At 32.6% G+C, this 13,334-nt stretch overlaps 1 protein-coding gene across 2 annotated transcripts in view; it reads left to right on the top strand.

Moving 5' to 3' along the window:
• The first annotated feature begins 1,534 nt into the window (after positions 1-1,534).
• LRGUK (leucine rich repeats and guanylate kinase domain containing) overlaps positions 1,535-13,334 on the top strand; it is a 68,015-nt gene continuing 56,215 nt past the window's right edge. For both annotated transcript variants that reach the window (XM_071424197.1, XM_071424196.1), the window contains exons 1-6: positions 1,535-1,796; positions 3,257-3,364; positions 4,577-4,658; positions 8,035-8,135; positions 8,491-8,572; positions 10,243-10,367. In XM_071424197.1, the coding sequence (XP_071280298.1) occupies positions 1,626-1,796; positions 3,257-3,364; positions 4,577-4,658; positions 8,035-8,135; positions 8,491-8,572; positions 10,243-10,367 (669 nt within the window). In that variant the 5' untranslated portion in view covers positions 1,535-1,625. The remainder of the gene's footprint in view (positions 1,797-3,256; positions 3,365-4,576; positions 4,659-8,034; positions 8,136-8,490; positions 8,573-10,242; positions 10,368-13,334) is intronic.

Raw genomic sequence — 13,334 nt, 5'->3', positions numbered from 1 at the left:
AATGTTTCCCTGAAGCACAGAGATAAAAGTCAGCGAGCAATGTCCATAAGGAGTTTTTATATCTCCCTTTTGATTTTTTCCTTAGCAATAATCACCTCATTCAAAGATGAGATGTCACTTTACCAACAATGGAAATTCACTGCAATAACCCCATCCCCGATATTAAATTGTTTAACCACATGGATAAGTTCTTTCCCCATGTTTATCTTGCAGGGATTTGTATTTGGAGACATCTCCTCCTCCTTTTCCCCTTTATTTTCTGCCTTTTCATTCTCAGTTTACCCCATTCTGCAATGTAAAAAAAAAAAAAGAAAAGTGAATGTTAGACCCAAAACCTCAAATAACTTTAGCATCTTTACTTCAAATTTGTATTAGGAGCAGATTGCTGTCTGTAAGATACACGTGATATAAAAACAGGACAACACACAAAGATATCTCAAAAGCTGTAATTTTGCTTTCCCCTGCTGTGACAGTCTCATCTCTCATTATTTCCCAAAAATCTGGCAGAATTATATAGATTTTTTTTCTTCCACCCATCAGTTCTAAAATTGTACCTTTTTCTTAAGGAAAAACAGTATTTCACCAACTATGGAGCAGTAATGGTGTGTTGTGAAAGAAAGTATAACAACAGAAATCTAATCTATATTTTTATTTATCTGTGTGCGTGTGTCTCTACATACACACACACACAAACATATATATATATATATATATATATATATATATATATATATATATATATATATATATATATATAAAATTAATATTCCCAGGTCTGTATCAGTGCAATTGGAGGCACAAAACTCACTTAAAGTCACCCCTTCCTGCAGGAGAAGAGACCCAGCCATTTACTCATCCCTAATAAGAAGTGTTTTCCCGTTCAATCTTTTTGCCCTGAAATCCCTCTTTTGTGCTATTTTTGGCCCTTCCCAATGGGATGTGTGAAAAATGCGTATTTTACGATTGGCTTTTGGCAACTATTCAAATGAATATTGTATGTGTTGTGTTAGAAAGTGATGCTGTATTAATTTTCTTAGGTAATGTGTTAAATATAGTTTTAGGTTATAACATAAGGTTAAAATAGAAACTATGCTATGTAGGCAGGAAGAAGTTCATTTCTCCTGATAATGGAGCAATAAATTCTTTTTCTCTGAAAGATTCAGGTGTCCTGTGGCTGCTATCTCACTTCGAATCCTTTCTTTAAAAAAGTATCCTACATAGCATAGTTTCTATTTTAACCTTATGTTATAACCTAAAACTATATTTAACACATTACCTAAGAAAATTAATACAGCATCACTTTCTAACACAACACATACAATATTCATTTGAATAGTTGCCAAAAGCCAATCGTAAAATACGCATTTTTCACAATAACGTTTTTAAGTTGTTGCGCGCCTCGAGGCGGGAGCCAGGCCCGTGGCTGCCTCAGAGCCGCGAACTACAATTCCCATGCTGCCCCGCTGCACGCCCTGCGCTCCTATTGGCTGGCGGGGCGGTTGGCGCCAATCACCGGCTCTTCCCGTCTCCATGGCAACGTGTAAACAAATGGCGGCGGCCTGGCCGGAGCAGGGAGGGCGCCGATAGCGGAGTCCCGTCCGTCTCCTCCCTCCTTATCACAGCTCATGGCGGGCGGCGAGGAGAACGGCCCAGAAGGCAGCCTCGGGGAGCCGCTCCCCCCTCCTGACGAGCCGTCGCAGCCCCTCGCCGAGGGGTTCCCCAAGGAGCGGGCCCGGCCCGGGGGCGAGGATGAGCAGGAGGAGAAGGGCGAGGAGGAAGAGTCGGAGGGCTCAGAGGTTCAGCCCAGGGCTCCCTGGGGAGGGGTGTGTGTATGGGAGGGAACTGCTCTTTCCCTCCTCGCTGTGGATTTTGGGGGAAGAAGGGCAGCACCTCTAATTTCTGCTTTTTTAGGGTCCCTCCCGTCGCCGTGGTGTCCGGAGTCCTCCTGGATTTGTCCTTTCTCTCTCTCAAAATCAATTAGATTGGGAAAAAAAAAACTTTGAAAATTGTCAATTCCAGCCTTTAACCCAGCACTGCCAAGTGCTCCTGGCCATATAAGATTAAGGATAAACTGGCACATGTATGGCCAAATTAACCAAATTTCCTGCCTAAATTCCCAGCCCTGAGCTTCAAGAAGCCCTATGGACACGTGGGAATTTTCTCTCCCTGCCCTGCTGGGGTTTAAATCCCAACACCACAAAATATCACCTCGTATTTTGCCTTGTGGAAATTATTCTGTGCTCTCCCTTGCTATGACATGCAGGTGCTATAATGAAATTTTTCTGTTCTTTATCTTGGTGGTCCCTGTTGGATTAAGCTATTTTCTGACCCAGAGGTGGGCAACTGAGAGATGTTTTAAAAACTTTTATTCCATTTTCAGTCTCATGTGCAGGGTGAGACAATACAGGTGTTATAATTCATACATCACAATCAGAAGCCAATTATTTCTTAATTACAAGATATTATAAGTGTTTCTTGGTCTGTCAGCTTTAGCCACACCATGCTGTAAATGCCTTAAAGTCAATAATCTGAAATTACCCCTGGTGGGTCCCACTGCAATGCATCTTTCACAGTTCTGTTTCTCCAAAGTATCCAACAATCTCCAACCACATTCCAAAGCAGCAAAAAACAGGAGAGAAAAATGAGATAATGTTGTTTTCCTTTTTTTTTTTTTGAGGTTCTCAGCTTCCCAGGAGAAGAATCCTGGCAAAGGGATTTTTCCAGAAAATATGACAATGACACAGATGAGGGAAGAGATGAGAATCTTGACTTCATGTTTCAGAAGGCTGATTTATTATTTTATGATATATATTATATTAAAAGAAAATGGTACACTAAAACTACACTAAACTGTAGCGAAAGGATTTCATCAGAAGGCTAGAAAAGAATGAATAATAAAATCTTGTGACAGACCAGAGAGTCCAACACAGCTGGACTGGGATTGGTCATGAATTAAAAACAATTCACATGCTCCAAATGCATTCACAATTCTCCAAATCACATTCCAAAGCAGCAAAACATGGAGAAGCTGAAGCTTCCCAGCTTCCCAGGAAAAGAAATCCTGGCAAAAGGAATTTTTCATCAAATTCCTTCATAAAAAGGAATTTTTCATAAAAATACTGTCCTCAGTGACAGAGGGCCTTTATCAGCCCTGTTCCCACCTGAACCCCAGCAGCCTCTGGGGTCTCCCAAGGGTGGGATTTCCCCTCATAAATCTCCCCTAAATCCATTTTTTCCCTTTTCCTGGTGTTTTTAGGATCACTTGGGGCGGGTGTTGGATGAAGACACTGCAGCTGAGGGGCTCCACACCTTCGGCCGCTCAGCCCCTGGGACCGAGTACGTTTATCTTCATCTGTCACTGCCAGTGAGTACAAGCTAAAAAACATCAGTTTAAGGGGCTTTTCTGCACAAATATTCCCCTTTTTTTGGACATAAAAATAATATCTAAAAATATAAAAGTAAAATATATCTAGAAAGATAAAACATAAATTCTATATAAAAATATAAATATATAGTATATATAAAATTATATATAAAATAGAGATAAAAATATAAAAAATATATGTATAAATAGAAATATAAATTATATATAATATATATAAAATAGAGATAAAAATATTTTAAAATTATATGTAAAATAGAAATATAAATTATATATAATATATATAAAATAGAGATAAAAATATAAAAAATAAATTAGATCTAAAAATAGAAATAGAAATTACATATAATATATATAAAATAGAGATAAAAATATAAAAATCAATTAGATGTAAAAATAGAAATATAAATTATATATAATATATATAAAATAGATATAAAATATAAAAAATAAATTAGATATAAAAATATAAATATATATTATATATAATATTATTTGCCTTTTTTTCAACAATAAATAGTTGGGAAAAAAGGCTTTGTTAAAAAGCAAGATGTCAAGAGGCAGATTTTTGTCAATGCCTGTTTCATGTGCAGGGTTTTTGATAAGATTCAGAGTGGCTCCTGCTGACTGCCAGAGTGGAGATTTGTTTTTTCTTTTAATGTAGTAGCATCAGCACTGAGATTTTTGTATTTTTATTTATTATTATTATTTTTATATTTTATTTTTATTATAATAATTATTATATTTTATTATATAATAATATATTTAGATTATATTATATTAAAGTATTATAATTATATAATAATAATATATTATAATAGATATTACATGTTATAATATATTATATATTATTATATTTATATTATATGATGATTATGGTTATTGTTGCTTTTTTATTTTATTTTATTTTTTCCTTATCCAGTCCTTAGGTGTGAAAAATGTATCTTCCTCCTTCAGTCAGCTGGAGGAAAAGAATTAGAGCAATGTGTAAATCACCTTGAAATGCTGCATTTGGGAAGTTGAAGTGGTTGTGTTGTTTTAAAGTCTTTTTTTTTTGTATTTTCTCCATTTCTGGCTTCTCAACATCACTTTCTGTAGATGTCACCTTGTCCTGCTGCAGCTGGAGGGACTTTGGGGGAGCTGAGTTCTTAACCAGTTATTAAAATTGTGATTAAAATCCTTTCCTTTTTCCAGGGTCGTGGGCTGAGTGACATCAGCATTCTCTCTGGATACATTCACCTGCAGAAAATGGAGCTTTCCTCCAATAAAATTAATGGTATGGAGTAAATAAACTACAAATTCCTGGCTGGTGCAGCTGTTTCAGATGAGAAATTCACTGGAGCACGGAGTTTTAGTGTCACAAAGCCTGGCTGACATTTTAATGGTGGCCAACATTGCACAGAGCCTTGATCTCCTCCAAAATGCCCAAAATCTCCACGGCCCATTAGGAGCAGCACATGTTTATAGTGGGAACATGGAGCTCAAACTCTCAGTTTATCACCAGGAGATAAAGTCCCAGTAGGTATCAAGGTGAAAGGCTGGGGCATTTTTGGGGTGCTCCGTGGCAGGAAGGAATGATGAACCTGACTCCTTGTTCTCAGAAGGATTATATTATATTATATTATATTATATTATATTATATTATATTATATTATATTATATCATATCATATCATATCATATCATATCATATCATATCATATCATTTTACATTACATTGTATTATATTAAATTATCTATATACATTATATAACTAAATTATATATAATTATATAATATATATAATTAGATAATTTATAAGATATTTTATATCATATACATTATATAATTACATATATTAATACATAATTACATATATTAATACATAATTACATTATATTAATGTAATATAATGTGATATAATACATTATATTACATTATACCATGTTATAGTATATTACATTACATTATATTATGTTTTATTACATTATATTATGCTAAACTAAATTATGCTAAAAAATAGAGAAAGGATAGAGACAGAAGGCTAAAAGATAATAATGAAAATTCACCCAAAATCTCCATGGCCCATTAGGAGCAGCACATGTTTATAGTGGGAACATGGAGCTCAAACTCTCAGTTTATCACCAGGAGATAAAGTCCCAGTAGGTATCAAGGTGAAAGGCTGGGGCATTTTTGGGGTGCCCCGTGGCAGGAAGGAATGATGAACCTGACTCCTTGTTCTCAGAAGGCTTATATTATATTATATTATATTATATTATATTATATTATATTATATCATATCATATCATATCATATCATTTTACATTACATTGTATTATATTAAATTATCTATATACATTATATAACTAAATTATATATAATTATATAATATATATAATTAGATAATTTATAAGATATTTTATATCATATACATTATATAATTACATATATTAATACATAATTACATATATTAATACATAATTACATTATATTAATGTAATATAATGTGATATAATACATTATATTACATTATACCATGTTATAGTATATTACATTACATTATATTATGTTTTATTACATTATATTATGCTAAACTAAACTATACTAAAGAATAGAGAAAGGATAGAGACAGAAGGCTAAAAGATAATAATGAAAATTTGCCCAAAATCTCCGTGGCCCATTCAGAGCAGGACATGTTTATCAGTGGGAACATGGAGCTCAAACTCTCAGTTTATCACCCAGAGATAAAACCCCAGCAGACAGCAAGGTGAAGGGGTGTGGCAGGAAGGAAATTATGAATCTGAGTCCATGTTCTTAGAAGGTTAATTTATTATTATATTATATTATATTATATTATATTATATTACATTATGTTATATTACATTATATTACATTTATTACATAATATTACATTATATTACATTACACTATACTACATTATATTACATTAAAATGTATTATATAAAATTATATAATTATATATATTATATAATTAAGTTATATAGAATTATGTAATAGATATAATTAGATAATTTTATATTTTATACAATATATAATATATAATGACATATATTAATACATAATTACATTATATTAATGTCATATAATGTAATATAATACATTATATTACATGATATTATACTATGTTGTACTATACTATATTATATTCTATTATATTACATTATGTTATGTTATATTATATTATGTTCTGTTATGTTATGTTATGTTATACTAAAGAATACAGAAAGGATACAGACAGAAGGCTAAAAAGATAAAAATGAAAACTTGTGACTCCTTCCAGAGTCCTGACACAGCCTGACCCTGATTGGCCATTAATTAAAACAATTCCCATGAAACCAATGAAACAATCACCTGTTGGATAAACAATCTCCAACCACATTCCAAAGCAGCAAAACACAGGAGAAGCAAATCAGATAATATTGTTTTCCTTTTTCTCTGAGGCTTCTCAGCTTCCTAGGAGAAGAATCCTGGGCAGAGAGGATTTTTCCAGAAAATGTGACTGTGACAGAGGTGGGGATTTGACACGTGCAGGTGGCAGAATATTCAATTTATGCTTGGTTTGGTTCTGCCAGCCTCGAGTTTTCCCTTGTCAGGGTTTTCCATGGGTGACAAAAGGTCAAAAAAATTACATTTTTTACATTTAGAAAGGTGCCCAATGGAGACTGGGATGAGCTCCACCAGCTGCTCCTTCCCACTCTCTATATATTTTTTAATTTAACATCAAGTGGAATAAGCTGTGCTGGGGCAGCCACATTATTTCTCTCAAGATCCTTTCACTGGAGGAGCTGGAGTCCAAGAATAGCAGCACTTTTGTGAAGCAGCTCCTCTCCCTGCTCATTTTAATAAGATTTTAATTTTTTCTGTGGAGGCCAGACATGAACGGAGCAGGGACTTTTCCATAGCAACCACTCATTTACTCCTCAGTCCCGGCCTAAATGCTTTGCTCCACTAATTGATAACTCAGGCCAGAGTCAATCTGTCATTCTAGAGGTGGAGATAAAAATAATATATAAAAAATAAAACATGTATAAAAATACATAAGAATATAAAAATTGCATATAAAATCTATATTCTATTATATAATACATTATATATCATATTATATATACTATAATATAATATTTTATATATTGTATTATAGTATATTAATAGTATATTATAGTATATTACATATATTAAGATATTATTATATTATTATATATTAGATATTATTATATTATTACATCTATAATATATATGTATATATTATATATGTAATAATATGATAAAATACTATAATAATATCTAATATATTATTACACTATTATATATAATATATATATTACACTATATTAATGATATATTATATTAATATATTATTATATTATGTTAATAATATCTAAAAATATAAAAATAAATTCTTGCTTTGAGGCAAGTCAGCTGGCATAATGAAAATAAATGTCTGACTTGGATATTTATTCTTTGTGGTTTATAAACCTTTTTTTTCCCCTTTAGGAGAAGGTGTTAATATCTCTGATTTCTGCATTTCAGGCATCACCTTCTGAGCGTGCAGCTCCAAATTAACTCTTAATTGCTGCAGGATGTAATTATCACATTTTGCTGGGATGATCTTTGCATTCAGGCCCAGCATTTGACATTTTGTTTCTTTTCCAGATCTTTCCTGTGTCAGTCACATGCCTTATTTAGTAGAGCTGAATGCTTCCAAAAACAAACTGACCACATATTTCAATTTTAGAGCACCTAAAAACCTCAGGGTAAGTCTGAAAAAAAAATTAAAGTTTTAAATTCAAAACCATTTTCTGAATCTAAGTAAGATGTGTGTGAGCATAGGCAAAAGTCAATTTTTATTCCTTTTTTATTCACTTTTCTTACCTCAATACACATTTCCTTTTCCATATATTTGGGTCTGTCTTTCATTTATATTTATATGTATAATTATGTGCATTTTATTTATATTTTTGTTCATTTATTTGTATTTTATTTATGTCTTTTATTTTCTCCCACACCGAACCCCTGCATGTGGTGGGAGGGTGGAACAAACTCCCAGCCAGAGTAAGTGCTGAAGAAATAACACCAAATTCCTCTCTCTTTTTCTTTTTTTTCCTTTAGGAAGTCGATTTTTCACACAATCACATCCCAAAAATGAAAGATTTGTCAGAATACCACTCACTTACCAAGCTCCTGCTGGACTGTATCCTTTGGGGAATCCTAAATGGGAGAAAAATTGATTTTTGTTTTTGCTATTTCTTCAAATAAATTCCAGTTTTCTTGGTATTTTCCCCTTCATGTCAGTTTTGTCATTAAAGCTGAGGTAAAATTGTAATTCTGGTGCTGAGACTGAGCTTAATTTACTTCAGCATTGATGGTGTTAAAATATAACATATACTATATGAATATATATAATACATTTATATATAATTATATATATAATATATAATATGATATATATAATATATTATATATAATAAGTATAATATAATATATTATATATATTATATATAATTTAAAGATAAAATTTAAATTATATATATTAAAATAAATCTATCTAAAATAAAGATATATAATAACCATAGTATGTATTATATAAATAAATATAATATATATTATATCATATTATGTTATTTATTAATGTAGTTTTTTATTTTAAAAAAATATTATTTCTTTGTGTTCTTCCCACTTTACAAAGCCTGCAGCTGACACAAATCCTGTCAAAAATGGCACCAAAACACTCTTTTTTTTACAGTCTTAATTTTCCATCATGCTGCAAAAACCCCTCCAGCAAAATGAAAAAGGGGAGAAAATTAAAAAAAATATAAAATCAAATATTTGTTTTGTGGAGCTGATGTGTAAGTTTTGATATTGTGGATTTTTTTCATGCTGCCTCAGATTTCCTCTTTGGTGAAATGGAGATTAAAATGTTTTCATACACACAAGAGAAACCCCCAAAAAAGAGGAAAATGAGGGCAGGGTTGGAAATTCAGAATTCAGTGGCACCAATCTGTCTCGAACTCTCCTCACCTGGCAGAACAATCCCATTTTTAATCAGAGATGGAAAAATCCTCTCTGAAATCTCCTGCAGAAGCAGAAACCTTTCCCATTCCTTTCCCAGTGACACTGACTCACCTTTCCTCACCATTTTTAGTGAATTTTGATGCACGTGGTCAGGACATTTTCTCTTTTTTATTTTTGTGCACACCTGAGAGCTTTCTGAAGGGAGGAATTGTCCACACAGAGAGCGACACAACTTGGCCAAAAATAAGTGACAAAGCTTTATAGTGAGTCATGAAAAGGCTAAAAATGAATTTATTATTAGTCAGGGCTGAGCAATTTGCTGCCTCACATGGCTGCTTGTGGCTTAAACTTTAATTTTTCTTTATTCAAACTTTTGCCCAACTCCAGTCACCAAAGAGTCCCAGAGTTTTACCTGATTTTGGGCAGATCCAGGGTCAGGTTCCTCTCACTTCATCCATTCCAAGGAGGAATTGGAGCTGGATTTGTTGTCACAGGTTCTTTGTTTAGGGAATTTGAGGAGTTCTGGTAATGCTGGAGTTCCCTGAGAGGAATTCTAATTACTTGTACTGTTGTTTTTATCTGTGATGTTAATTTAAAATACACTTTCTCCTCTCAGGACAGATGGCCAGGACACAACAGGTATAATTTAAACTAAAATAACCCCATCAAAATATAACTTGAATAAAAACTTGAATAATTTCTGTAGGAGCAGTGGGATTTAAACCCCTTCAGGATGAATCCTTTCCTGTCCAGCTCCCCACCCCATAAACCCATTTTGTTAATTTATCACCTCATTACTGCTCAGGTTTTGTGTTCAGCTCCTTTGTTTTTCCTGAGAGCTCTGCCCAGTCAATGAGATTGAGGAGATCCGGGGGCTGGAGGAGTGTCACAGCCTGACCCAGCTGGGACTGTCACACAACCGGCTCGCTGCCATCCGGGGCCTGCACAGCCTGCCCATCAGAGTCCTCAACCTGGTGAGGAAAAATGCATTTGATGCTTTCCCTGACTGGCTCTCATCCAGAGAGCAGTACCTGGATATAAATAGTAAATATAATATTGTAAAGATGAGGATAAGAAATATTATATATATTATTTTATATTATATATTTTATATTTTATATTATTTTATATTATATATTTTATATTATATATTATTTTATATTTTATATTATATATATTTTATATTATATATTATTTTATGTTTTATATTTTATATTATATATTATTTTATATTTTATATTATATAATGTCATGTAATGTCATATAATTTCATATAATATAATATAATGTCATATAATGTCATGTCGTATAATGTAATGTAATGTTATGTTATATAATATAATGTTATGGTTCATAATATAATGTTATATATTATATATTATATATTATATATTATATATCATATATCATATATTATATATTATATATTACATATCATATATTATATATTATATATGATATATATAATATATTATATATTATATATCATATATCACATATTATATAATATTACATATATTATAATATAATATATAGTATATTATATATTTTATATATATGGTATATAATAGATGATATTCTATATCATATATTATATCATATGTTATATAATGTATCATACATTATATTATATGTTATACATTATATAATGTCATCTAATATATAATAAACGTAATATATATTATATACTACATATTTTATAAATAAAATCTTTTTTATGACACAAATATATTCTATAAATTACGTATAATATACATTATATATAATTTATGTAATATTTCATAAGTATTATTACATAATTTCTTATAAATATTATCAATATGAAGATAATTACATAACAAATTATCAGAGATATCTGCAATACTATAAATTTTCAAAATTAATAATACAAATGTTGCACAACCCAAACCTATTTTTAATGCAATCCAGTGGCTCTAAATACAACAGGCTGCTTTTAAACAGCTTTTACTTTGTAATAAGAAGTAAAAAATATTTAATGGGACTTCAAAAATAAATCCCAAAAAACCTATATAGTGCTCCTATTGGCTACATTAGTTTTAAGCACCCACATAAATATTTGAAGTGAAGTGGATGAATCCCTTATCAGGAATAGAAATATTCTTTTTCCAATCCCTTTAAAAAATTTGAAGGTTTTTCTTCTATTCTGTAAAATTGGATGTAGAAAATACCAGCTCAGATTGGCCCTTGGCTGCTGCAGGATTCAGGGAAGGTGTTCACATTTAGCATGTTTTGAGTAATATATTGAAATAAAAATTATATTTCACATCTATGATACCTCCAGGAGCTCTCAGTGGCAATAAATTGGAATTTGGTCTCATTTTTAGTGGGGAGGATGAACTCCGATTGGCCAAATCCCATGGAAATGTTCTGAAAGGAGCTCTAGGAGTGTGAGGAGCTTTTTTCTAAATACTTGAAAATACTTTGATGCTTTTTTCTCCAAATTTGAGCCACAGCAAGTCCCTCCACCACGGTGTGCCCTGAATCCCTGGTTTGTTTAAAGGTCCACCAGGAATTCCTTTGGGAATCAGCTCTGCCCAAAGCTGGGATTTTGTTAACAGTTAAATCTTATTAAATGTGATCCTGTTCCTCATTTGGGGTTCTGAGGTGCTGATATCTCTATTGATAACACTGCTTGTCTTTTTAAATTAGCCATGGGAAAGTGATGGAAAGAGATTTTAGCTGAGCATTTTCTCTAAAAATTAGAAATAATTAGAATAAAATGCAATTGCTATTATTATTATTATTATTACTATTATTATAGCAATTATTCTCCTTCTTTCTCCTTCTTTCTCCTTCTTTCTCCTTCTTTCTCCTTCTTTCTCCTTCCTTCTCCTTCCTTCTCCTTCTCTTTCCTCCCTTCTTTTCCTCCCTTCTTTTCCTCCCTTCTTTTTCTCCTTCCTTTTCTCCTTCGTTTTCCTCCTTCCTTTTCCTCCTTCCTTTTCCCCTTTCTTCTTCTCAGCTTTCTCTCCCCTTGAGCTTTTCTTTTTTAAGTTTGAAAAGAGCAGAAAGTTCTGAAGTTTGGGCAGAACACTTCAAAACCTGTAAATTCTCCCTTGCTGTACCAAAAACCCCTTTATTCCACTCATGTTTGCAAAGGAAAAAAAAAATAAAATAAGAAGCACAGCTCTAATGAACTGGACCCTTAGGAATTTTCTGTTTTTAAAGGGTCCATCCCCAAATCCCTTTTGTTCCCAGGATTTTCTGTGCACCTCTGGCCCAGCATTTTGCAATTCCAGCTCTGAGCTGTACCTGATTAACCAGAGGTCTAACGAAGCCTCCATGCTATTAATAGCCTAATTAAACATTTAAAAGTCAGGAAAAATGTCAAGGACAGACAACTGGATTAACATTAGAGTCAGCTGGCTTATTTATTTCAACAGTTCCTAAATATTTATTAATAGGAGATGAGGCTCCCAAGCTTTCAGCACAAGGTGAGGCTGATGGAAAAATAAAATTTGCAAGGTTATGGAGGAGGAATCCTGTGGAGAGGCCATCTGGGAATGTGTGGGACAGGGATGAGCATGGAATTGTTATCCCTGCTTGGAGGTTGGGCAGAAATGAGTCTCTGATTTGTGAGGCCCTGAGGAGTGAAACCATCTGGAGGCCAGTGAGAAATCAGGGCCTTGTTTGAAAAAACTCTGAGGGTTGGTTCTCAGAAATTTGGGGCGTTTCGTGTGGGAAAGTCTGGAAGAATTGACAGGGAAATTGGGGTTTTTTAATTATTATTTTTTAAACATTTTCTGTGCTGTCACTGACAAGCGAATGGAGCCTTCGCTTGATGTGCGTTACTGTAGATTTATGTACTCCAGGGAGATTTTGGTATCATACCAGGGAATCAGGGAATCATGGAATGGTTTTGGGTTGGATGGGACCTTCAAGGTCACCCAGTGCCAGCCCTGCCATGGCAGGGACAGCTCCCC

The sequence above is a fragment of the Agelaius tricolor genome, unplaced genomic scaffold (assembly GCF_023055355.1).
Source record: "Agelaius tricolor isolate 1412-34295 unplaced genomic scaffold, bAgeTri1.0.p SCAF_3, whole genome shotgun sequence".
NCBI lineage: Eukaryota > Metazoa > Chordata > Aves > Passeriformes > Icteridae > Agelaius > Agelaius tricolor.
The sequence above is the reverse complement of the archived record's forward strand: the minus strand, read 5'-3'. Positions and strand labels throughout refer to the sequence as shown.